Below are 27,163 nucleotides of genomic sequence, written 5' to 3'. Positions count from 1 at the left end.
CATCTGCCCCGGGACCACCTGATGGCCCAGTCCTGGTTGGGCCATCCCACAGGGCAGCCTCCAGGGTCACTGATGTGGTGCTGGCCTCTTCTTGGCAGGAGAGGCCTCGGAGCTGCCGGTCTTCCTCTTTGGGGGTCGCCGTGTCCCCCCACGGGAGCGTTCAGTGCCCCGGCTGGAGGTGGAGGGCCCAGGCACAGCCTCCCCTGGCTCCTCCTGGGGCTCTTCTTGCTCCACAGGGATGGCAACAGGAGCAGAGGGGTGGCTGCTGGGGTCCTCACCAGTGGCAACGGGTGAGGTGCCGGGGAGCTCGTCTGTGCTGGTTCTTGCAGGGCTGCTGGTGGGGGCTGGGCTGGGAGTGAGAGACCCTCCTTGGGAGGCAGCAGGGCCAGGGGCAACCGTGGGGCTGCCCTCCCGCTCCCCGGCAGCACGGGCGTCCTGCCAGCCCCGCAGAGGGTGGGTGTCTCTGCTGCGCCCTTGCCCAGCGACACGTGCAGGCTGTTGCACACGTGTTGCCCTGCGGTTTTGCAGGGAGACCCCCTGCATGTGGCCCGGCCCCTCTGTATCCATGCCGTGGTTGCTGAGGATGCCAAAGATCTCCTCTTGCTCCTGATGGACCCAGCGCTGCAGGATGTGGAGGAGCGTTGGCTGGTTCTGGAAAGAGTTCATCCAGTTTGGGGACTGGAGGCCACCCACAGGACGCCTGGGCACCCCTCCTGCAGCCCACCGTTGGGGTGCTCCAGGGTGATGGAGGTTGTGGGCGGCTGGTGGTCTGGGAACTCTTCCTGCCTGGCGGACGGCGACTGATGGTGTCATGGGTGGTGTGAGGACATGCTCCATGTAATCATCATCCTCCTGCACCGAGTGCAAGATGGAGGTCACTGTCCTCTTGCAGAGGGGGCACTCGGGCTTGATCTCAGCCCACTGCAGGATGCAGGGGTAGCAGAACCGGTGGAAGCACGGCATGACAAAGCCGGGCTCCTCGCAGCTGCCCAGGCAGATGGGGCAGCGCTCCTCCAGCTCTGTGACCAGGCTCTCCACGTGCTGCGGTGGGCTGGGGGAGCCGGGCCTGTCGAGCTGCTCCCTCTCTCTGGCGCTGCAGCAGTGGATGTCGTGCTAGAAAAGAAGGAGAGGCCAGGGTCATTGGCTGGGCCGTGGAGGGGTGGCAGCAATGCCCAGGTCCCTGCAGAAGGAAACCCTCCCAGCTCCCCAGGGTGAGGTGTCCCGTCCCTCCCAGCTCACCTCTGCTGCTGTGAGCGCGCCTCCTGGGTGCCCCGGCTGCCTGAAGCTGGCAGGGCCAGGGAAGGTCCTTCGAGGGCTCTGGGATCGGCCACAGAGAGCTGCAGCGAACAACTCCCCAAGCGCGACACCAGCACCAAAGGCCTCGCTCGACACTCCAAACCTCACGAACTCGCTCAGCCGGAGTGCGGGCACGAGCCGGCTGGGTGAGAGTCGGCGCCTGAATATAAGCAGTGAGGGACGCCTCATCACAATCCATCGCTAGCTGACGTCAGAGTCCATCGCTAGGTGACATCACTGTTTATCGCTTGGGGACCTCAGAACAGGACGGCGTCGCTCACGGCGCTCACCCCGACAGCGCTGCGGCCCCAGCAGTCGCGTCCGTGGTTACCCCAGTGCCCCTGCCCCCCCCATCTCCCCTCCTCTTGGCTTGTGCTGGGAATCGGAGTTTCGCAGCAGCGACACCTCTCTAGGCAGCCTCTTGCAGTGCTGGACCGCCCTCGCGGTTTAGAAAGGTTTCCTAATGTCCAAAGGCTGGTTCTTCACCCAGCGCAGTGTGCCCCTGCTGACCTCACAGCTGGATAACTTGTCCCGAAGGATGCTGTGAGGGACGGCATCAAAAGCCTCCCTAAAGTCCAGAAACCACATCCACTGTCTTCCCGTCACCCGCTCAGCAGGCCGTCTGGTAGGAGGATCTCCGATGAGTGAGACGGGGCTTTCCCTGTGCGAAGCCCTGCGGACTGTGCCCGATGATGGCAGTGTCCTGGAAATGCCTTTCCGTAGCTCTGAGCCGGATCTGCTCCAGCATTTTTCCAGGTGCTGAGGTTAGACTGCCAGGTGTATGGTTTGCTGGGTCTTCCCTCCACCTTTGTTGTAAATTGGAATAATTTTGACTAGCTTCCAGCCAGCAGGGACCTCCTCAGACTCTCAAGACCTCTGGTAGGTGATCAAGAGGGGTCCTGCCATAACATCCACGGGCTTGTGTAGTACTCTGGAATTAACCCCACCAGGTCACATGAACTTATGAACATTCCACGGTTACAGCTGGCCCCTTACAACTTCTGTCTCCACAAATGGAAAGTCACTGTTCCCACAGTTGTGGTCCTCCAACTCAGAGGACCAGACAGCCCAAGGTCTATCACGGATATTAAAGACTGAGCCAAAAAAAAAAAAAGCATTCAATGCCTCTGCCTTTTCTGCATCTGGACATCCTCTTGCCATTCAAAAATCCTTTTTTTTTGTCTCATACAACAATAGCCAGTTTCAACCCTAGCTGAGCTTTGGCCTTCCATGTTGTCTCCCTGCATATCCAACTGATGGCTCTGTGGTCTTCCTGTGACGCCCAACCTTGCTTCTAGAGATCATCCAAGCATTGTTTGGTCCTGAGCTCCAAGAACCTGTTCAGCCAAGCTGGTCTTCCGCCCCTGCTTGCTTGACTTGCAACACAATGTGTTGGCTTGCTCCTGTGCTTTTAAACGGTGGTCCACAAAACTGACCAGCACTTACTGGCCCCCGAAGCCCTCAAAGGCAGATTCCCAGGGGGTCTGTGAAGTAGCTGCCTGAGTAGCTTAAAGTTTGCTCTCTTGAAATACAGGGTAGCAACTCTGGTGAACTTTTTTCCCGCTACACTGAAAATTCTGAACTCACCCATTTCATGATCAGTGTGGCCAAGACAGTCAGCTAACATCGCACCTCCCATGAGTCCTTCTCTATTCACAAATGGCAAGTCTAGGCAGGCACCTTTCCTAGTCGGCTGAGTACTTGTGACAAGTAATTACGTTCAACCAACTCCAGGAATTTCTCAGACTTACTTGTCGCAGCAGTATGGTGTTCCCAGCTGATGACTGGGGAGTTGAAATTTCCCGTAAGGACAAGGGCTACTGATCCAGAGATTTCTCCCAATTGCCTATAGAATAACTCATCAGTGCTAATGTTAACAGGTATGGAAAGGACGTACAGTCTTTTGGCTTATGCATTAATCTATTCCAATTTGTACATCAACAACAAATTTCTCTGTAAATCCTAGCAACACAGTGAGAGATACATGGAAACTAAAAAGAAGGCCTTGTATCTGAGAGGCCATTATGGAACTTCCCATGTTTATGCAATCTGCACTATACTCTGCGCTGGCCTCTTCAGGTATAGCAAAAACGGAAGGGGGCTTGTAGATGATGTGCAGAGGGAACAACATCACCTGCAGTCTGAATTCTTTATAAACTACTCTGTTTTGTCAGAAGTCTCTCATGTTCTTAACAAGTGCAAGATTATGGTTGAGAAGGAAACTGATTTCTCTACCTTAAGAGAAATGCTACAAACTCCTCACTTTTATGTATTATGATCATGCTTGATGAGATTATACTTAACATTTAAGAGCATGTCAGATTGCACAAAAAGTCAGCTGGCTCTCAGAAGATTACTTCATAAGCAGGATGTGATAAAATTAATTTGAGTAGTAAGAAAAGCCTGAGAGTCTCCTGGAGCCATTTTGTTACTTTTTGTTACAATCTGTATGTATGACATTTGCTAATCTGATGCTTTCAATCACTAGCTTGGTTTGATGCAATTCTGCATTGTTTGTTAACGTTTATTTTTCTTCCGATAATGCTGCTCGCATAAAACTCACGTGATAACGCTCCTTAAGGAAGACACTCTCTTTCTGTTCATTCTGGCCTCAAGAAATTACAGAGACACTCCATGCCAGAGTCTCCTCTCTCAATACCATGTCTTTATAATGCGGCTGGAAGTTAACTTTTTTCCTAAAAGAGCACTGGAGTTTATCAGGGTAACAATAGCCTAAAATACACTGCTGCTGCTCAGGAGGCATTACTGCATGTCCCCCAATCATTGACTAAGATGTTTTTTTCCCTTCTCTCAATTCCCATGGGCACATCTCAGAAAGCTTTCCTCAGTACCAGCAATCTAATTGAAGCCGCTTCATTTTCCCATCCATTGCAGTTAGTTCAGATTCCAGATGCTCAGATTTTCCGTAAATTGCTGAAGCTATCTCCTAAAATAAGGAAAGCACACGGTCATTAGTTCAGTCCCATGCGCGACCCTTGACTAAAATCTCAAATTAGCCAAGGCCAGTTCTCTTGACTTCAGCATCGTTGCTCAGTTTGAAGTGTTTCTTTTGTTCAGTCACCTGCTCCTTCATTGTGTTTATCTGTATCTCCTCCAAAAGCATTTATGGGTATCTAAGCATAAATGAGTAAACCAAATTAAATTTAAAAAATGAAAATATATAGAGCTGATCCAAAAGAAACTTGACCTCCTTGTTTACTCCTGCTCTCCAGACTCTATCTCTCAATATCAGTTTGAATATTATGGTGTGTTCTTATACACAGAATGCTTTCTCAGTTCTTTCCTGACTCTGGTGTAGTGAGATAATCTCAATTCTGCTACCTTATTGTGGCTTTAATTTAGCATAAATTTTCTGGCAACATTGTATTACTTGATATTTACATCAGATGAAGGAAACAGGATCCAGCCTTCCACAAGGATCTCATTTTGTTATGGCAGAATCTTTCTGTGCAATGTAATAGGGGTGCTGGCAATAAGGAGAATTTAAAAAGGCAAAGCAACAACAGTGTATTCTTTGTCATGTAATGGTGGTTTGGTAGCTTGGGCCATATTTGTTATTCATTATACAAGTCTTTCTCTACAGAACATGGTGTAATAACTAGCTTTCAGTCTTATTTTCTTGGATTGTCTGCCTCTGCTGTGTTAAATATTTTCTGCACCATCTCTGAAAATGCTTGGCTCAAAACCTGTGGTTATTTATGTTGTAGTTACTTCATAGGAATAAAAGCTTTTTGTTGCCACTAGAATCCTTTAGAAGAGTAAGTAAAACTTGCTCCTTGGAGAGGTACTCCTTAGAGAGGTACACAAGGCTTGGGACACAAGGTAATTTTTTTGTTGTTGTTGAAGTGTTGTTGAAGACTGAATACACACACTTTTAATACTCATTCTCTTTCACCGATTCAGCTGAAGTTACAGTCCCAAAATAACCACAGGGCAGTTGCCTGCATATGGCAAATGGTGCTTTTCCTGAACTGCAGCAGATTCTCTCATTGGAATTTCAATCAGGACCATTCATGACTATTAAAGCACTTAGGTAAAGGAAAAAAGAAATAAAACTACAGATGCCAATACATTTTATTTAAATTCAAGGATGACTAGAAGTCCAAGGGCAGTCTGCAACTCACTAAAAGATTACTAAATCTGAGATATGGAAAGAGGGACAGGTTACTGGAATATGAAGTGCTTTTCCTGGAAATGATACAGTGTATGTGTTTGCCTATCTGTCTATTTATAACATGAAACATGACCCAAGCACGTTTTTCCTGTGCAACATGTTAAGCGTTGCATGGGTTTTGGATATGTATGTAATGGTGAAATACACTGAAAAGCTGCTTTTATGGGCCGACCCATTTTTCTCTCAAAACTTGTCAAAATCCCTTAGGAAACAATAATGATAATCAATAAAGAGGTATGTGTAACAGGTTTTGAACCTCAGTCCATAAGAAAATGTTTTGCATGTGGTGTTAAGTAATTTTCCTAACACTGAAATTGCATTTCTGCAGCACTCCAAGCTATTTTTTCACAGTTTGATGCAGAAGACAGTGTTCAAAACTTCTGCTAAATTTATGCGTTAGTACATTTCTGAAGCATTCACTAGAGAAATGGGAGCTCTTCTGTTCTTGTCTGTGACCATTTCACCACTCAAAGGTTATGGGAAAGAACATTAAAATGGGGTAAAGAGCAACAGAATATGCAATGAAATCAAAAGAATTTCTCTCAGTGTAGCTGATTAAGTACAGCATCAGGCAGAAAGTTAAGTAAACATACAGTAATAGAAAAAAAATCCTACACTGGGGGAAAGACTCCTTTGGTTCTTCTAATAAGAAGAATTGCTAGATGGCAAGTCTAATTCTCACAAGAACTTTGTTGCAAACTTTGTACTCAACATTTGGAGCTTATCCTGTCAAGCAGAAAGTACAACCACATGCGGCATGAGAGAAACATTTCAGTTTGTATGACAAATGTCACTTGAAAATCGGCTTTGCTTTTAATTTAGAACATTGTAAACACATCAGGAGAAACTAGTTTTGATCATTTGCCAAATATTGCACAAGTATTTAGACTAATAAATAGCCTTCTATAACAGGAAGTGTACTGTATATTTTATGTGTTCCCACAATTTTTAAGCGAGTCTCATCCCTTCTGTTTCACAGATGTTTCTAGAGAAAAAGAAAACTAGATAAACTAGCATATACTGTTATCAAAAAAAGCATTTCAATCACCAGCTAAAGATTTAGGGAACATTAAGAGTACATTTTAAATAAGAGCACATTTTAATTAGACGGTTTTGCTCACTGATTAGTCTTTCAGACCCCAGGTTAAAGTCATGCCTTACTGAATAAAATATGATGTATCGTTAAGAAAATAATCATAGGGTCTATCATCTCATTATTTGCATTGTGTAAATTACGAAGTAAGGCATATTCCAGCTGTTAGGAAAACCAACTGGTCTAGTTTCCTACACCATTATTAAATCACATGGATCAGACCTACGAATGTACAATGTACCAAATACTCTGTCTCATGCCACTGTTACCAAGGCTCTGATATGCACTGTGAGGGTTTTGTTTGGTAAACTTTGCGCTGGACTTTCCCTTTTGTATCCAAAATGTCACAGGAAGGAAGTAAGCCCAAACAACCTCTACATCTTTTAGGCGTGGCAAAAGCTCTCTTACTTATGTCCTCTACTATCCGTCTTGAAGGGTTGATAGTATGGAACAAGCAAAAGTTATTCTAAACATGGGAAGAATATTTATACCTTTAACCCTCCATGTAAACTGCATGGGGGTGGGGGTGGTACATGTTAGATCAAGGAACACATTATTATCTTTATTTGGGTTTTCACAGGAGAAAAATCTGTGATTAACAGAGTTATCTTCAACTAAATTCTGCAGAAATTTGGTGTGGCTTTGGGGAGGGTACAGGACAGTATGCAGGCTGCTCAGCAAGCTCCTGGAATGACTTAGTAATGATGCTTTGATGCAGTCAGTGAACTTTGCAAACACGGAAATAGTCTTTAAAGTTGGATTCTAACCAATGAGTTTGAGAACGTTGAAAATGTAAAGTGGATCAGAGTGACGATGACATGAGAGCTGATCACTTTTAAAAAGAGATGGAGAAATATAAAATGAAATCAGCAGACTGAAAAAAATGGAGAAATCAGGAAGACAAGTTAAGGAAGTAGAAGGTTTAGGAGAATTGGCAAAGAAGTGATACTAAGGACACAAAGTAGGAGATGGGGAATGTAGGAAGGGAGCAATTTGCTTAATGATGGGTTTCACTGGCACCAAGCATAAGCAAAACATACAGAAGGTGGAAACTAGGTTCAGTTATGTTGGCGCATATGGAGGTCTGAGGTAGAAAATGAGCTAGATACACCAACAGGAATGAGAAGCATATATGCACATCAGCACTGTAAGACTGAGAAGGGAATTGCTGCTCTGCTACAGGACAGAAAGGAGGAACTAATGATCAGTAATGCAGACAAAATTTAAGGGTTTAATATTTTTGGATTAGCATTTTCTAACAAAGTTAATGCAAGTACGTGGCCAAGACAACATCTGTACAGGACAGCAGAAGAATACTTCAGTGAGCTGGATGCCTTCAAATCCACAGGGACCAAAAAATTTCAGGAATTTGTGAGATTCTTGCTTAAACAATTATCCAAAGCTATCTCAGATATTACAGTAGCTGTTCTTGAGGAATGGGGTGATGCTCTGGGGGAAAAAAAGAAATATATTGCTTCTTTCAAAAATGGGGGGCAAACTGAAAAATTATGGATCAATCTACTTGTAAGCACTTGAAAGTTAGTGAGGAAAGTAGTGAGAACAAACAGGAGTTCATCATGAACACACTAAGCTACCTTACTCTGCCACAGGGGTACAAGCCATGGGGCAGGGAAGAATAAATAGATGGTATATATATTGACTACAGTAAGGTTCTTCTGTCTCACATGACAGATCCATAGTAGGCTAGGGAAGTGTGATCAAGATGAAATTGCTAAAATGAGGATGTAAAAGCAGTAGTATACCTTGTGGTGAGTCAACAGTTTTTAATTGCTAAACAAAAGCTAGACCAAGTGGGATTTTGCAGTAGCCTGCACCTAGTTTAATCTCTTAAATATTTCCATTAAAACTATGAAACAGTAATAATGTGTGTATTAAATCTGCAGGCAATTTGGAGCTGAAAGACACTGTCTATAATGCGGCAGACAGGTTTAAGATTCAAAATTACCTTGGAGAAATTGGAGAAAGGATATGCAAGTGAATGGATGATGTTCAACAGCAAATGCAAGATACTGTACTCAGATGAGAACGTCCAATCACACAGTTGCGTGATGAGCAGCAACTGGTTCATGACAGGCCTCCACATGACCTGTGACATGTAATGGATTACCTGTGATCATGGGTTAACAAGATCATGCTCTTGGAAGAAAGCATATTGGAACATACAAAGAGAACAGCTTAGAAGGTGCAGATAGAAATTTTGCATTAAGACTTTGGGTGTTTTCAGTTTTGGATGCTGATTTTCATGAAGAAGATGAAGCAAAGTCCAACCAATGACAGAAAATCCAGAATATGGCCATTAGAAAGTGCTCATCAAATGCAGGACCTACAAGAAAGACTGGGAAAATTGAGGTTAATTAACCTAAAAAAAGAAAAGACTAAGGAATAATACTGATAAGAATCTTCATGTACATAAAATGTTGCTGCAAAGAATAATGTAATTATTTATAGTCTATTGAAGAGGCATAAGATGAGAAGTAATAAGCTTCAACAACAGCAAGAAAAATTAGAACTGGACATTGAGGAAAACTCATAGAAAGGGTTGAGAAGCACTGGACCAGATCACTTGTGAAGGCTGTGAAGTCTCCATTGCTGGAAATTTTTAAGACCACCTCACATAAGGATCTGTCATGATTTTATTTTCTTTTTAGGAAAGGGGATAAATAGATCTATTCCTTAAAGATCCTTTAGCCCTACCTTTGTGCAGTTCTGTAATCTGTCTTGGTTCTAGTTGCTTACCTCCTTAAAAAGTTTCCTTTGCCTCAGAATTCATTATGTATAAAAATTAATCAACATTTGCAATATACTTGGGAATAGTGCTGATTGGGATTGCTGTCGTCTTAGTATAATCAACAAAAAAATGTTTAGATAATTGTCAAGGGATTCACACACTTTTCTATAGCTATACAAACCACATGTGTCCCTACTTAGGAATATAGGCTCAGCTGTACGTGGATTTACTATTGCCAGAAATATCATAGAATCATAGAAGATCTCAAATTGGAAGGGACCCGTAAGGATCATTGAGGCCTGCCCCCTGCTCTTTGCAGGACTACCTAAACCTAAATCATATGACTGAAATACATACAGTGGTGGAGATGCTGCAGGAGTCACTGGTACGTAGAATAAGGAATCATATTCCCAGTCCTTACTAAGAGGGGCCAAGATGATCGTATTATTTCAAGTCTGGCTTTCATTAGATGTTTGTGTTTAACTCCTCTTCCCATTTCCATTTCATCAAATCTTTTATTTACTGCAGCTTATCACTATCATTACAAATAAAAACTCACAGAGTGAAGTTTAATATAATTGGATGATGTTTTCTTTTTATAACATGCAAAAACGCATATATAGCCATTCTGATTTGGTCTGGATCTGACTTCAGCCACTGTTGAAAACATACTGTTCCCTAATAATACATGAAGATGTCAGGTAGTGGTTTAGCTATCTCTGCTCCCGAAGTGGTTTTTGAATTATGGTTCTATTGAAGAAACAGGTGTCTATTATAATTACACTTTTTGAAGGGATTATTTAACTTTTCTTTTCATTATCTTTTAGAGTTGCTACCACATCTTGACCTGTATCCAGTTCCTATGTAATTAAACACTTTATCACCTCATCAATTCCTTTTTGAAATGTCAAATTATCACTACTATTATTTTATTGCATAGCAATAAGAATTATATTGGTAAGAAGACCCAATTCTCTCTTGAAAAAGCTTTAGCTCATTGAATAAAAATTTGCATAGAGATCTAACTAGGAACTTGATTTAGTTCAAAAATGCAGATAAACAGAAAATGATGATATTTCACATTTATGATGTGAAAAAGCTGTATAGTCCAAGAAAGATGTTTTTGAAAGTTTTTAGCTATGCTGTAGTAGTAAAAAATGTATGAATTACTTTTTAAAGATGTAATTCTTAAGAAAAGGAATCTGTAATTCTTTTGACTAGGCTTTATTTTTTCCTGAGCCTTTTCTGCACTTTGATTTCAGACAATGAATCACAGACACTACATTTGGAAAAATCTAGTTCAGTCACATCTACCATCAATGCAAATGAACATATTCTTCACTATTTTTCCAGGCTAATCTAAAAACAGTCAAAGTATTCCCACACTTTCTTTCATTGATACAAATCAAGTGTTTTTCCTCATCCAGTTTAAATACGAATTTTCTCTTTCTAGCTGTACCATGTACCGCTGTAAATATACATCTGCCTAGATTCAGCATCTTTACTTTCCTTGCCACTTTTACATCTGTCACCCCTTTTCAGTTACCTTACCTTTTAAGGAACATGCCTTTCTCAGAGTGAGGAACTGAAATTTTCTAAAAATAAGACCTTTTTGTGTATTTGCATTAAAGCAGATAAAACAATAGTCACCTTCAAATGCAAGGGATTGGAATGGTATTGTGTCTGTGTAATTACATGGTTTATGAAAAAATACATCTAATTTAGCAAAACGGCGGAGGACGCAGAAGAAATATTCAGAACTCGGATTAAAATGATACACAAAAACATAAGGAAACCTTTTTTTCAGGATAAAATAAAGTGAAATCCTCACCCTAATGTAGTTAAAAGGAACGTAGCCATTGAGTTCAGTGGCACAGGATTTTACTATGTTTGTCCTGAAACACATTCAATACTTTGAAAGTTAATTTCATCTGAAGACACAGTGGAGGTCTTCTACTACTTTGTCATAGAGCCGAATGGATAAAAAATGTCTTGCATAAATTGCCCAACAATAATCCAATTTCAGTTGTCTGCTTTAATTTAAAACCCCAAATTAATAAATTTAAAGTGTTCTGTAGTAAAGATTTCCAACATATGTAGGACTGAATATATATTTTCTGATAGTCAGTTAAAAGATAGTTTTTTTGCCCAAATTGTTTTGTTGTTCATCTGCCAAGTCTTGTATAAAGAGTTACTGTTTTTGTAAATCTTTGGAAACTCCTAAGCGTATAAAGTAATTCAGTAGCATTATAGCATAACAAAAAATATACCCAGCAATGTTAAGGCATAACTGGGGAATTGAATCTGAGCATGCTAGGAAACCATTTAAGGGAAAAAAGCATTAGCAAATGCATGTTATTTTGCTTGTGTAATTTGTCATTAAGAAGAGAAAAATAAATATGTAGGTCAGAGGTGAAAGTTTAATTTTAAAAAAGTCCTTTCCGGTATTTTTAGCACTTATTAGAAGGGAAAACGGCAGGTCTTACAATCTCTTCTGGAATTTTCCTGGGAGAGGATGAAAATGTACCCACTCACTCTTGCAGGGGAATTGGAGCTGTTGAGAGCAGATGACATTTACTTCTTTCCATTTGACCTAATGGAAACCCTCTTACCTATGATTCCTGTACACAAGGTTTTGTTAGAGAGGCAGACTAAGGGAGGCAACAAGGTCACCTACAAATTCCCTCAGAAAATGTGTAAGTCATTTCATAGAATCATGGAATCATTGAGGTTGGAAAAGACCTCTAAGACCATCAAGTCCAAACGTCAGTCCAACACCCCCAGGACTCCTAAACCATGTTCCAAAGTGCCATGTCTACATGTTTTTTTAACACCTCCAGGGGTGGTGACTCAACCACTTCCCTGGGCAGCCTGGTCCAATGCCTGACAACCCTTTTGGTGAAGAAATTCTTCCTAATATCCAATCTAAACCTCCCCTGACGCAGCTTGAGGCAACTTCCTCTTGTCCTATTGCTTGTTACCTGGGAGAAGAGACCAACACCCACCTCACCACAACCTCCTTTCAGGTAGTTGTAGAGAGCGATAAGGTCTCCCCTCAGACTCATCTTCTCCAGGCTAAACAAACCCAGTTCCCTCAGCTGCTCCTCAAAAGACCTGCTCTCCAGATCCTTCACCAGCTTTGTTGCCCTTCTCTGGACATGCTCCAGCACCTCAGTGTCCTTCTTGCAGTGAGGGGCCCAAAACTGAACACAGAACTCGAGGTGCGGCCTCACCAGTGCTGGGAACAGGGGCACGATCTCTTCCCTACTCCTGCTGGCCACGCTATTCCTGACACAAGCCAGGATGCTGTTGGTCTTCCTGGCCACCTGGGCACACTGCTGGTTTGTGCTCAGCCAGCTGTCAACCAGCACCCCCAGGTCCTTTTCTGCTGGGCAGCTCTCCAGCCACTCCTCCCCAAGCCTGTAGCGTTGCCTGGGGTTGTTGTGGCCCAAGTGCAGGACCTGGCACTTGGCCTTGTTAAACCTCATACAACTGACCTCAGCCCATTGATCCAGCCTGTCCAGATCCCACTGCAGAGACTTTCTATCCTGGAGCAGATCAAGCCTCCCACCCCATTTAGTGTCACCTGCAAACTTACTGAGGGTGCACTCAATCCCCTCATCCAGATCATTGGTAAAGATACTAAACAAGACTGGCCAAAAAACTGAGCCCTGGGGAACACTGCTTGTGACATGCTACCAACTGGATTTAGCTCCGTTCACCACAACTCTCTGGGCTTGGCCATCCAGCCAGTCTTTTACTTAGTGAAGAGTACACCCATCGAAGCCACGAGCCACCAGCTTCTCTAGGAGGATGCTGTGGGACACAGTGTTGAAGTCTAAAGTCCAGGTAGACAACATGCACAGCCTTTGCCTCATCTACTAGGCGGGTCACCTGGTCATAAAAGGAGATCAGGTTGGTCAGGCAGGACCTGCCTTTCATGAAGCCCTGCTGGCTGGGCCTTATCCCCTGGTTGTCCTGCGCTTGCCTGGTGAGCTGACTCAAGATGAACTGCTCCATAACCTTTCCGGGTACCAAGGTCAGGCTGACAGGCCTGCAGTTCTTTGGATCCTCCTTCCGACCCTTCTTGTAGATGGGCATCACACTGGCAAGCCTCCAGTCACCTGGGACCTCCCCTGTTAACCAGGACTGCTGATAAACACAGAACGGCTTGGCAAACTCCTCTGCCAGCTCCCTCAGTAATATCAGGTGGGTCTCATCCAGCCCTGCCTATGACTGACATGGCCAGCATTGTGAAGAATTAATTGATCTTGCACCTTATTGTTTGAAAACTTTTATGAGGTGGGTTTGGACAACACAAATTGAGAGTCTGAGTGAGTTTCCTAATACTCTTCTGTCCATCTTTGATGTCTCTCGTATGGATAGCTATGCCACCTCAAAGCAAATAATTTTTTCACATTTATCCTTAAGCTTTTGCAAACTTTCTATGTGAGGGCATGACCTGAACTGATTCTAATGGATCATACAATGTTATTTGTATTATTTTTGAGAATTGTGTACAGCTATATGACTATCTTGTTACTTCAGAGCAGTTCATCGCTCCACTGAGGGAAAAAAAGCAGCAATGTGCAAAGACAGTACTGTGTTTTATAGTCGCTATATACAAAATGTAGCTTTAAAAGTGGTTTCAAACAGAGTAGAAAAAAAATAACATATTTGCATGGATTTAACTTCTTCTATGACACTGCTTTAATATTACCATATGGCATCCCTTTTATCCAGAACATACCTGTCTTTTTGTACGGCTCATTTCTAAACTGTAGGCCCTCCAAGTTGGAAATACCGCAACTCAGCCAGTTTGCATGGGCTCTGATGAGAGGCAACAAGAAGATAAAAGTTAGCAAAAGGCAGATGCTTGGCATTCCAGTGATGTTACTGACGAAGTGTAGCACTCTGTAACAAGACATGGAGATGACACATAAGGCTAGCTGGCATATCTTTCAAGACAATTTCCTCCAAGGCCAATCTTAGAAGTGACCAGGCCATTCTAATTTAAACTTAGCGAAAGCCTGTGGCAGGCATTCAGCATGGCAAATCTTAGTCTTAATGGCTAAATTTATTACAGTTGTAATACATTCTATGATGTGGGCAGGTGCAGAAATGTAAGCGGCATCTGACTATAACAGGAAAGTTTTCTGCTTTTGCCCTTCACATACAGAACAAAACCAGGGGGTCTGGATGAACAACACTGTGCCAAAGTCAGCCTCCAAGTAGCTAATTGTCTCTAGCCTATTTTGCATCCCCCACACAAGTGTGTGTGGGCATGCTTGTAAATTTAATGAAGTGCTAACTGAAAGTTTATGCCGGATTGCCAATTAGACACTAATAAGGTAACCTTAGGTAATATAAAATCTTTCTTATTATAAAGATGGAATATGTTAACTATAAGCAACCTCAAACTGCCCAACTTTATAACATGGCCAAGACTTTTTTTTTTTTCACAGTAGAAGCTTTTCCTTTTAACATCTTGACTCAATTTGCTTCTTTTCTGAAGTCACTGTGACCTCTCCATTGATTTTAATGGGTTTTGGATTGGGGTTTTAGATGTGCAGCTGTTGCTAATACAGGGTAACTATTCAAATACTGCAGAAAATTAGTAAGATGGAGTGGTGTGTAAATTTATCTTGTATGATGACCTAGCCCAGAAGATAGAGCAGAGGACAAGAGGGTATCTATTCCTTTTCCTTCGATCTCCGAGGTCACATGCAAATGGTGGTTCTCCACATATTCAGGTCTAGTTGCCCAATCCAACTGTGTCCTGGCTCCAAGTTTAGGCAAGATTGGAGCATACTTGTCCCTCCATTAGAAAGTGGACAGAATAGAAAGGGTCTACCATATGCTTCCCCTGCATCTTTTATGAGTCCACCTGCATGATGCATCTTTAATGTAAACATGGTGGCCTCTGTTACTCTGTACAAACAGTATAATCGTCAGTTTTCTCAGGCATAAGAAGTGAACTTTTACTACATTCTCCAAAAAGTGAGCTGGGTATCATGACACAGAGCATTTCAGCACCCAACTTTTAGTACACCTAGTTGCTCCGCTGTGTTCTTTGGGCTTTTGGAACCTACTTGCCCATGAGAAAATGTGGAGACTTGAGAGCGGGATATCCAAAATGCAATGTAAGCAGCAAACAATCTAAGCTAGCCAATAGGGAAATACTGAGGAAAACAATATATTCCAAAAATTTTATTCTATTCATAAGGCTCCTTATGTATCTATGAAAGAAATTGCTTTGCCACTTACTGGGATTTTTACAAATACATTTGGAAGGCTGCAGCATCTCTTTATATCTTCTTTTTCCAAAAATTGCTCTGACTTCAAATTGTTACGATTAATCTGTTTCTTACTTTTGTTGCTGATTTTCTATTAATGACAGTGCAACAGCTGGTTACATTCTATACTGGGATTGGAAAAGTAGCTCACTTGGTGCCACTGAGCATCTTGTAAGTGCATTGTTTCTCCAGGACTTACTGATTTTGACAAGTCTGACAGACCACATAATACAGCCAGTAAGAGGTTTGCAGCCAGCCCTTGAAATTGAAGTCTTGCAAACAGTAAAAATTACTAAAAACATGAAAAAGCTGATCTCAGAGAAATGTCACTTTGTTAACATGCCAAAATTAATTGGAATAGATCTTTAAATGGTACTTCAAATGATTTTTTTCAGTAATAAAAAATCGTGTATGTGCCATCTCTTAAGTAAAACTTACTTATTTTCCTGTTCTTTTCATTAAGAAAACCCACCTATCTTCACTTCTTGTTCACTATTGTGGATATTTTGTGCACTTCTGTTTTGGTATATGTGATAGTTCAAGGTGTAGAAGTTTAGAAAACTTGGTTTTATGATATGCTTGTACAAGGTTTTTACATATAACTCTACAAACATGACTCTATTTGAAAAAGAAAATTTTATAGGAGGATTTTCCTCCAACAGACTTAAAAAATAAATCACCTTACACTTTGTCTATCCCTGTCTACTTTTTCCTTTTAGCTTGTTACCTAAGCTTTGCTATTTGAACAATGGTCATCTTCTTCTCTAGACCCATTTTCTTTTTATATTTGATCCCATCCTGAAGTTGTAACCGAATTTGTGACATCAGTTATTTCCATGGCAGCAGACTGATGCTTTAAACATAGGATTATGATGAATTCAACACAGGATTGCATAAAAGGAAAACAAAGCTATAAGCAAGCAAGATTTTATTAGAGTACAACAAGTGTTCTGTTAAAAGGGTGGCAAAAGGAATAAATGCTGAATACACTTCCACTTTTTAACATTACAGTTCTGTGTGATGGTCCATACATTGAGGTTATTTATTTCAGATGTTCACAATAGTTGATGTAACATCTGTGGCACTCAGATGCTGCCAAAAGTTTCAGACATATGCATCAGTTGTGTTCTTACATATCTAATGTAAGACACAGTGGGTTTTCCTGACTACTTGCAGTTGTAAGTAAGCTCAGTAGAGGTAGCAGGCTCTCATCACCTCTGAAAAATCATCCTTAAAACATTTCAGGTCAAACTCTGAAAAACCGGAACACAGACAACCACTAGGAAATATGGCTGTACATTAATTTGTCTTAGTAAGTTTATGTTAATTAAGAAATGCCATAGGTTTAACATATGATAAAACCGCTTCTTTTTAAAAAACATTTTTAGTCCAGCACAATCTAATATATGTAATGAAAAAAATATCTTGCTTTCTGTAAATGACATTCCCTTTAGCTGATTTCCATTATGAAGTGTCTTGAGTATAATCCAGACATACAGATGGATGTGGATTTCTTTTGGGTCAAATTCCTGTTCCCCATTTTCCAGGCTAAAGGGCTACTGGTTGCATTAGAAATTTTACTAAAAATCTCATTCCGGGGTCAAAGCAGACCCTGGTAAGCAGGGACATCTCCTCAGAGGTTCCATCTGGTTTCTACCTCATCCCATACTGCATAGCTCAACTGAAGCTATACTGACATGGCTCATAGAGTCACTGAGGAACCAGATGCTGTGGTGATATCAAAACTACAAAGAAAACCACAAAAGCTTTATTATATAGTCAAAGAAGCTATGGTATTCTATGCTTCTGTGCAGTGACTACGGGAAGGATTGTCAGTTTTAGTCCTGCTGTGCCCGAGATGCATGAAACCAAAGTAATATGGCATGCCTCCCCTAAGCTTCACTGACAAAGGATGCAGGATGAGGGAAGAGAAGGATGCCAAGCATGCTTCATATCTCTGTTGCAAGGCATATCAATCCGGAGAACGTAACTAGAGTCTGATTAACACATGGATTAAGAATAACTCCAAGAACTGTCCCAATATTCCTAATTGTATTAAATATGTACTCCAGTGTTCAAAGTTTACTAGCTCTTCAGAACACCATGGGAATTTCTTTCACTAGAGCAGCTTTAAAATACTGTTTCAGAACATGGGAACATCCCATCCCTCTTTGTATTTTTAATTCTTCCATCTATAGTTAGACTGTGTATACCACAGGAAAATGGCACATTCAAAAATACTTCAGTGAAGAAGGAAACCATATTCCTAAATTTTTTTTCTGGTACACTGCAGAAACAGCACAAATGCTACAAAATTTCTGAAAGTTATGGGTCATTGCTGAAGTAGAAAACTGTGGGCAATATTAACCTAACATTCTGGCTTAGTCTTGGAAACCTGGCTTAGGGTTTTTTAAGTCTTCCACTTTATTGAGATGCTTAGATACATAAACGTTTTTTTTTCCAGCTGCTGCCAGGGTTCAGAAGACACAGTATATTGTGTTCCGTTTAGCAGACAGAACGTACTTCACAGGGCATAATGCAACTGGAATATAATTTCACCTTCCAGACATAAAGTGACATACACAAATAGATACTCTCTAGAAAGAAAATGTTAACCATGACTCTGAATACAGGTTAATTTTTGTAGATAGTTTTTCTTCAACTGATGCTTAATTTTCACAAATTGCAAAAAACGATTCCTAGATGAGATCCTCATTTTGAGGATCTACAAAAACATGTCTTTAAAGAATGTTAAGAAATCAGAAGTCTGAAAATTGCTGTGTTGGAAATGGCTGTTTACTAGCATTGGTGAATAACTGTACTCAGTCTGTGCCCAGGCATATAAATAACTAGCCACTTAGTATATATCTTTTATTTTCACATACCAATTGCTAGGCTTATTGTTCTTGATCTTAAGGATCTTGCTTTCTTACATAGCCAAATGTGTTATACTGGGATGTTTAAATTGAAAAAAGGTTGCGATTAAACCATTTTAACAAAACATACAGTCCTTAGCTTATGTAGATCCCAATTCATGTATTTTGTATCCATGTAAGATATAAAGTCTGTGATCATTTAACCTTTTGCTCTGTCCTGGAAATTTGGGTCATAAGGTCATTCAGATTCTTTGACATTAGAAGAGCTCTTATCTATTACAAAATAAGCTTTCACTGAAAATGCTTATTCAGCATATCAGACTGTCCTAATTGCATCAGTATGTAGAAGGTAAAGGATGCAGGAAAACCCAGTTAAGGTTAGAATGTAAAAGATAACCTAGTCTAATGAAACTGAAAAGAAGATAAAAAAAACCCCAGTGTTTTCCCCATATGCCATGAAAATTAATGTGATGCATTTCTTAGAATGAAATGCACTCAGTAAATCTCTGCATGACATACTGTTAATCATAAAAGACTGAAAAAGAAAACCAATGAACATAAATACATTTTACATCATAATAGCGTAAAATTTATCTTGAGTGATTTGTGCAAAATGTGTCATATTTTTCAAGCAGTAACTATGCAACTGATTTTCTTCAAAACTGCTGCAGCTTTTAGCAGAAAGGTAAACAATATATTAAACTTTTCATCCACTGTAAGCTCAGTTATTGTTTAGACATAAACCACCTTAAAAAAAATAGCTGAACAGAAGGAAAATGTAATTATGCTACTTTAACTCCTCAGTTGCTCATGAACAATAATAATGAATTCCATCTGAAAAAAAACAGTCTGTGAAGTGCTGTTGATTTTTCTATAACATTTTATAACTTGAGCATAAAAGACCAGGTTTCTCTTAGCTCCTAGTAGGGACACGGATTTCATGACAAATGTATTGCCTTTAAACAGTGCAGTTTCCTGGTAAATTCTTTCCAATAGAAAACACATTACATCAGGACAGAAGCATGAAAATATTTTTCATCTCCCAGTTGTAATGATGACAGTAATTTTAAATTTGTTTCATTGAGAGTTCCACTGAAATGTCCTTTATTACTTTAATTCTAAAACTTTTAAACAGAATATTATTCAGATGAATTGCCTCTTTATTTCACCTGATGCTTGTTTGGATAGAAACCCCACTCTGCATTTAGATATTGTTTTTATTGTTAGTAATTCTTTGTTCCAAAATGCTTCCTTCTCTGGGCTAATACCTAGGTCTATTTCATTCTTTGAGATAGCACAGATTTGACAGGATTGTTTTACTGCCTCCTTAGCAGCAGTCCAGACAGCTTTTAACCACACTTAAAGTCACCCTGGTAAAATTGGGAAATCCATTTCCTGCTAGAATTTCATATCAACTGTCTTAAATCAAATGCCAATTACATCAGTAGTGTTCCACCTGGTTTCCGTGCTTCTTGTGCAGCTTTCACTAACACCCCCTATACAACATGAGACCTTACCTTCTAAGCTGCCAAAGCAAAGATCCTCTAAGATACAGTTAACAATAATGTTGGCTCTGGAGTTCTTCAAAAGGATACAGAGGAAAGAGGAATACTTCTTCACACAAAGGCTTGTCTAGAAGGCTGATCATTAATAAAATACATGATTTTAACAATATCTATGTATAGTTGAACACGGTACATTCACTGTAAGAAAAATATTCAATGATGTTGCAGTTTGCCTGAATGCATAGTTTTTTAACCGTGTGGTAAATGTCTGTTCTGCTAAGCTACTTCAAAAACTCAAGAAAGCTTTTTAAAAGCTTTGGCAAAAGGAGACGTATCAGCATTCAAAAACTTGGCGTTGTAATTAGATATAAATATCCCTATTTTTAGGAATCTCCACTGTTGGTCAATTTTCTATTTCCACTATATTTGCTTACATCTAGCCCCATAGACATAAACACCTTTATTTCATGCCCTTTTGGGATAAACTGTGGGTCTTGCCCCAAAAGAAAACATTCTATGTATTTTCTTCACTACATGTCTGCCCAATTCCTGTTTTAAGTCCCTAAGGCCCTCCTCATGGGCTGATCTTTCAATATTACATAGTTGTAGCTCTGTGGCAACTACTGCCAATTTACCCATGCAAGAGGCCTTGCTCAGCATGTTTATGTTCCTGTAATTGTTTTAGCATTCTGTCTTGTTTGTGATCTGCAGAGGCTGGGTAGACAATTTGGTTGTTTCTACCTTCCACGTTTGGGAAGTAGGATTTTAAGAAGTCCCTTGTGTAACTGGCTAACATATGCCAGGCACTTGTCAACTAAAACAATCCGATGCAGTTGTCTCCATTTTCAAGGTGCAAGAGCATAAGCACAAATATATAGGGTTACCACAAATGCAAAGACAAAATCTCTCCTGTGCTCCAAGGCACAACTACATTTTTCAACAACACGTTGGAACCAGGTAACAAGTGCCATCTAAGCAAACTTGTAAGCATACCCAAGTAGACTGAGTTTAGTAAGAATAATTTCTGAAGAGAAAAAGGGAGCTGTAAAAAATCACATATCTTAGCATTATAATCTCAAAGCTGCTCTGAGCAGAAAGAAGATAGACAATCTAAGGAAACAGCTGCCTCCAAAACATACTGAATGGGCATGGTGCCAGAAAGGGAATACGCTGTGTGTGCTACATGCTTATTAATAATATATAACAAGGGACTTTGCTTCAGCAGTATCAGTGTTAAAACAAGATCAAAAAGGCTTTTAAAAAAAGTTAAAAATCAAGATTGGCAATGCAAGTGTGCTAACTGGGTAACATATTAATGGCAGAATTTTACTGATTATTAAAAGGAAACTATGTGAAAATTAGAAGAGACAAAAGCCCCTGGCAGGTGGTATGAAATTGAAACAACCTTTATAAGCCAATTTAGAGAGCAGGTAGCTAATGTATCTCACTCTCAAATATCAAGCCACTTTACAGTGTCAATTAATTTCCAACCTGTGACAAAGACAAGAGATTTAGCTCAAAAAGCCAAAATTGGGTGCTCCATTTTCACCCTAAAACATGTTCCTTTTTCACTTCAGTTATACACTGCCACGGATGTGCTCATCCAGGAAATATGAAACTATTTCGTTACACCTCATCTACAAAAAACAATGTAAGAAAATCAAAGCAACTTAGAACAGGTGAGATTCCTTCTCATCCTCACTCCCGCTTCATTGTACACACTGTTTGCACCTTTTCATTGTTACCTGCAAATTGCATATTGGTTAAATACATATGCAATTATTCTTCTGCCGCATTTCAAATGTTTTAATAGTATTTTATTAATACTAGATGCCTAACTGAACATCTACAAGTACTTTCACACTCCTTGATTTTAGGTACCTAATTGAGATCTTAAGTTTAGAGGCCACACTCCTCCGTTATACTTAATTAAGAGCGAGATTGTTCCTCTAGAAAGTGAATCATGGCAGGTGCCCTGCACTAAAGCACGTTGAACAATATTCTGCAGAAACTCCTCTCCACTAACCATGCAGGCAGACTCCCAGTTTCTGCACCTAAATACTGTGCTGCCTCAGTTGCAACGGTACTGCATCAAAACCACAGAAAAAGTAAAAAGCCCCAAATCCCCCTCCCTTCAGACTATATTTTCAAACAAAAGGCATAAGCAAAGCAAAAAAAGGGGTTGCGCATTTCCCTTTCAGTCTCAGTCCTGTACAATGTGAGAACCTGTAACCTGCTCTGAATGGGCTTTCCAGGGTAATTCCAAATGTAAAATTAATTAGGGTGGAGGACCTTCAAGTTTTTTTCCCTTGGATTAGATTATGACTGAGTGACCTTACTAAAAGTAACAGCCAAGTGCAGAGAATTGCTGAGCTATTCTCCATCTACATTGGTTCTGTTTTCATTCACGCTCACATTGCTTCTCTGGGCATAAGGGAGGCCGAGTCAAGATTTATACAGTTGTGCTAAATCAATTTATTTTACCCATCACCAAGTATCAATATTTGGATTTCAGTGTCCAGAAGCAATCAGGTTACCAAGCAATGCTGTATGTTATTTAGATACTTACTTAACATTTTTTGTTCTAGTTGCTCCATTTTTCTTCTTCTTACTAGGATATATGTTTAAATTATAATCTGCATCTCAATACACTCTCCCTCTGTAACTAAATGTGCTTTCCATGTACTACTTTGACTTTAAAGCTGTGTTGTTACAAAAAAATCACAGTGAAAAAAAAGCCAGGGAACAAGAGAATATGGAAAGCTTTGCTTTTACCAAGAGTCCTGATTCATACTTGAATGTCAGAGCAATGGGAGGAACTGAATACACAGTATTAAAAAATGCACTGTAGTATTAAATTACCAAAATAAAACACTTATATGAGTATCGTGCAGTTTTAAGCATTTATACAATTCAAAGAACAGAATGACCCACTTGTAGCAGGCATCTTCATGTCTCTTGTTGCCAAAAATTTGAAATTTCATTAAAAAAATTTACTCTGTAGAGTGCAAAAAATCTTCAAGAGCTTTAATTTTGCTATATTACAATGACAGCTCTTCATACATGACAATGACCATTCTTCACAACCATACTGTTTTCAAAAAACACTGAAGAGGTCATTGGAAATAAAATCTTTTGTCTAGATGTAAACATGCCTTAGCATTGTAGATGTGAGAAACTGCAGAAAAAGTGAAATCAAAATTGTTTTCACTTCTTAATGCTAAGAGAGTAAAATCAAACAGTGTAACAGGCGTAAAAGAAAACTGTACTTCTAAAGTTCTTTCAGCTTTAACCATGACTGTGGGCGTTTGTACAATAGACACAAGGCTGCTGGGCTTGATTCCATATGCTGACCTCTGCTCAGGGAAAGTGTTTGCGAGTCCTTGAGTCTGGGAACCGTTGCAAATGACAACGGTACAGAGACAAGAAGTCTGCCTTCAGCTTCAAGGCAACATTATGGTACTGTAGTGAATCTCGTTCTGCTTTTAATATCTTTGTATCTTATCCTGTGTCTTTTAGAATAGTGCTGTATGTTTCTATTGACATAACTGGGTACGATTTTTCAAAATTCGTTCTCATAAAACAAAACATTCTACAACTGTGAACAAAATTTCCAGGACAGGCATTCTTTACGCCTTTCTGCTGGAAAAGTCTTTAGCATACTGCAGGCACTACTGAACAGGCTGTTATTCTCAAGGTATAGTCCTGTTCAAATAGTAAAACATAATAAATGCAAGGCAATGGTCTGCTTGTTCCTCCCCACTACATTTGCCCTTCATGATGCTCTACGAGAACAAGCAGGACATTATTTTTAGACTTTCATTTCTCCAGAAGGAAGGCAGCGGAGGAGCTGCTAAGCAACTGCGTGAAGGAGAGGAACGCAGTAGCTGGTTTTCCCAAACAACCACCAAAATGGCTCCATCTAAGCCTCTGTCTAGAAGCGGTACGGATTTTTTCCTCTGATTAAGTAACAGTGAATTTTGAAAACAACAGGGGGTGGCTCAAATGCATGTTTTCAATTCTTAAGGCCTAATTCTTCCAAGTAAATACATGTGAAAAAGACAAATTTCTCAGCTTTAGGAGCCTCTATACTGTCCTGGATTAATTGCAGCTACAGCAACCTTTCCCAAGTGCTGTGTAAGGAGTCAAAGTGAACTTCTTTATTTGTATCTAATATATGCATATACTCCAGCCCAACTAAATGTTATACTATTAACACACGGATCGCTGAAATTCTGCCCTTTTGAAACAGGTCATAATGGTCTTGTAACACGTGAATTCACAACTCAAGATGGCAATTACCTCCCACCTCCACCCTTACCGCTGATATCCTTTGACTCGCTTCATGCTGGCGGGCCCGTCAGCATGCGTTGAAGGCAGGTAGACACCACGGGTGGTGTTGCTTACACAGCTAAACCCAGCTCTGAATACCAAGTTGTATTAATTGGATCCTTACTTTTGCAAAGTAACAGTAATTCCGAGTGCCCAAAAAGAGGAGGGTGCGTGCAGATCGAGAGGGGAAAGCAGAGCAAGCAGCCTTTTATCTCTGTGCGCAGAACACGGTTATTGGCTGTAGTTGCTTTGGTCAGTGCTGACACCACCACCGGGCCTGGGCACGGTTGCGATACCTGAAAAGAAGCAAAAGCAGAATCACGTGCGTTCATTCCGGTACCACCTCACACAGCGCAATGAGGCCTGAGCATGTTGCCTTTAAGGTGGTATCTACGTAAGTTCTCCACAAATAAATGTGCTGCGTATCTTTTGCCACTATCAAGAACCCTCAGTAAAACTAAACAGCCATTTTTACCGATAAGAAACTTTTCCGCGGAACACTGTGTTTCAAGCTGCGTGTGAAAAACCTCCCATCTTTTTCGGGTAAGGAGTCTTTCCTCAGCACCGGCACACCCGGCACCGGCCAGCCCAGTCCAGCCCAGACCCCGCGGCCGCCGACGCCCCAGCGGCTGCCAAGCGGCTGTTTGGCAGGCGGGCAGCGCGCGGGGCCCTCGCGCCTCGCCGACGGGAGGGCGGGAGGCGGGGGGGGGGGAAGGGCCGGGCCGGCGGCGCCCCGTGCGTGCCGCAGCCGGTCACGTGGGCGGCGGGAGCGGGGCCGGCGGTGGCGAGAGGCTGAGGCGGCGCCGGCGGCGCAGGCAGCAGCATGGCGCTGGCGCTGGGCGGCCTGGGCCTCCTGCAGGGCCGAGTCAGGCTGGCAGCCGCAGCCGCCGCGACCTCCTCCCTCGGCCGGCCCGGCCGCCGGGCGCCGGTGCAGGGAGGCGCCGCCACTGCCGCTCTCCCCTCGGCCGGGAGGAGCTACGGTTCCGAGGCGAAGGAAGAGGAGGAGCTGCGGGTCCGGTACCTGGATGATGAGCACAAAGGTAAGGAGGGGAAGGCAGTGCCGGGGTGGCCGGCCCTCTCCCACCGCCCACCACCCGGCCGGGGTGACCCACCCGTGCGGGGCTGCCGCCAGGGACCGCGGCGGGGTGGGAGGGGGAGGTCCTGGGGGGGGCCTGCCCGACGGCGAGGGGCGGGAAAAGAGCGGCGGCTCCGCCTCCTCGGCACCTCGGACGGTGGCTTCGCCGCAGGGCGCTGGGACCCGCGGCGTGCCGGTCACGGAACTGCGTCAGCCTGGCCTCCGTCGGCGTTCCCTCTTAGGAGCGCCGCACCGTGTGTGCGCCATGTGCGAGGTACGCCGCCCCGAGCCGGCGCCTCTTGGCCGCTTCAGCGGGAGAAAATGAAGTTATGCAGCAAACTGCTCTAGTGGGGCCGCGTCCCACGCCTGTCATGTGCTTGTGTGCAGGGGCAGACAAGGACACAGAAACTGTATCGACGTTTTCTGTCTTGGAAAGTGTGGCTTCAGCACTCTTGCTCATCTCATGCCGCTTTCCTACTAACTATCTCCTCCTTGCTTTTAGCGCTGTCAACTGCTGCTGACCTTGTTCAGCGCAGCTATACCAACAGTCTTGGTTTAACCCATCTAGTTAAACAAAGAAAATCCATCATCCAGAGTGATCTGGAGCCACTGCATCACTGCACGGACATGTTGCACTTCTCCTGTGGTTTGGTGCTCACCAGATTTTGGTGGGGCTCTTCCTTTGGAGGTGCTTCACCTCCTTTGCTGGTTGTTACTTCCATCCCATTTGGGTGCAGCAGGGCTAGGAATGGCGGAGAAACAGTAAGTGCAGACTCAGTTCCTGAGAGTTTATTTTTAGAGCCGCGACGTTATACCAGCTTTTATGGAGAGGGCCATAGTGTGGAACTCTGTTCATCCACAGCACATGGATCTCTTTTTGTGGAGTTTGTCTTGGAGTAACTGTACGTTGAGACGCACAATTCAGTTTATGTCTTTCAGCGTGTTAACGCAGTTATTTCAGACTTGTTGCAAATTCAAGCAAACGCCTGTGAGTTGAGTATGCAAATCTATTGATTTGTATACATATACAGAGAGGTAACTTTAAAACTTCGATTTTAGCATGAGGCTTAGAAGATAATCCTTTTTCAAAGGAAAATTGAGGTTCTGCTTCCATCTGAGGGCAGGTCCTTCTGTCACTGTTAAAGAGTCAGTTCAGCTGATGATGCACCCTGATCCGGGAATCCACTTCTGTCTTAGTGGCTGTTCCGTGCCCAACTCTTTCCAGTTCCTTTAAGACGTGCTTTAGTCCTGTTTTCTCAAACAACTGTGGAACTTGGAATTAGTTTTAAACATCTATTTGAATTTTTTTTAAGTTATTGAGAATTGAGGAAGAGGCAAGGCAGGAGAAGAGAAGAGTTTGTAAAATGTTGGAGGAGTGTTTCTGCTTGGTTGTTTTGTGCTTTTCCAACAAGTAGAAAACACTTGAGTCCTACCAAAGATCATTATTTCTGCTATTACACAAAAAGCAACAGAATTTAGTACTGTGTTCCAGCTGTTGAATCAGCTCAGAGCCATTGCTTTTGTAATGTTACAAAGGTGTTGTTTACTGTGTATCCATCCTAAGTTCATTGCTGAGTGTTTTTGATGCCGATACTGTAAGTTTGATTGTGCAGAGAACTGGAGGAGGTTTTTGAAGAAAAGGTGCAGAGATAGCTAGAGTTTTACATGTCAGTAGCCCACCTCTTTTTATCTTTTCTGTTGCAAAAATCTTTTTGAAGTTGTTTTTTCTTTCCTTCTTAGAATGTA

General features: G+C 41.9%; 2 protein-coding genes across 5 annotated transcripts in view; one reads left to right on the top strand and one right to left on the bottom strand.

The window, feature by feature from the left end:
* LOC135310669 (uncharacterized) lies at positions 1 to 24,603 on the bottom strand. Of its 3 annotated transcripts, none has more exons than XM_064439516.1 (3): positions 24,467 to 24,603; positions 14,084 to 14,163; positions 1 to 1,113 (listed from the first exon to the last, which is right to left on the bottom strand). In XM_064439516.1, exons 2-3 carry the CDS (start codon positions 14,102 to 14,104, stop codon positions 67 to 69), a joined length of 1,068 nt encoding a protein of 355 aa, XP_064295586.1. In that variant the 5' UTR covers positions 14,105 to 14,163; positions 24,467 to 24,603; the 3' UTR covers positions 1 to 66. The 3 variants fall into 3 exon arrangements, 2 of the variants coding, with proteins under 2 accessions (XP_064295586.1, XP_064295585.1); XR_010370776.1 differs by lacking the exon at positions 1 to 1,113 and adding an exon at positions 1,666 to 4,243; XM_064439515.1 differs by lacking the exons at positions 14,084 to 14,163; positions 24,467 to 24,603 and adding an exon at positions 1,240 to 1,622.
* Positions 24,604 to 25,091: 488 nt separating this feature from the next.
* AUH (AU RNA binding methylglutaconyl-CoA hydratase) overlaps positions 25,092 to 27,163 on the top strand; it is a 119,472-nt gene continuing 117,400 nt past the window's right edge. The window contains exon 1 of one of the 2 annotated variants that reach the window (XM_064439517.1): positions 25,092 to 25,382. In XM_064439517.1, coding sequence (XP_064295587.1) covers positions 25,166 to 25,382 — 217 coding nt within the window. In that variant the 5' untranslated portion in view covers positions 25,092 to 25,165. The remainder of the gene's footprint in view (positions 25,383 to 27,163) is intronic. The other variant, XM_064439518.1, reaches the window with a different exon arrangement.

The sequence above is a fragment of the Phalacrocorax carbo genome, chromosome Z, assembly GCF_963921805.1.
Source record: "Phalacrocorax carbo chromosome Z, bPhaCar2.1, whole genome shotgun sequence".
Classification (NCBI taxonomy): Eukaryota; Metazoa; Chordata; class Aves; order Suliformes; family Phalacrocoracidae; genus Phalacrocorax; species Phalacrocorax carbo.
This window is presented reverse-complemented; position numbering and strand designations above follow the sequence as displayed.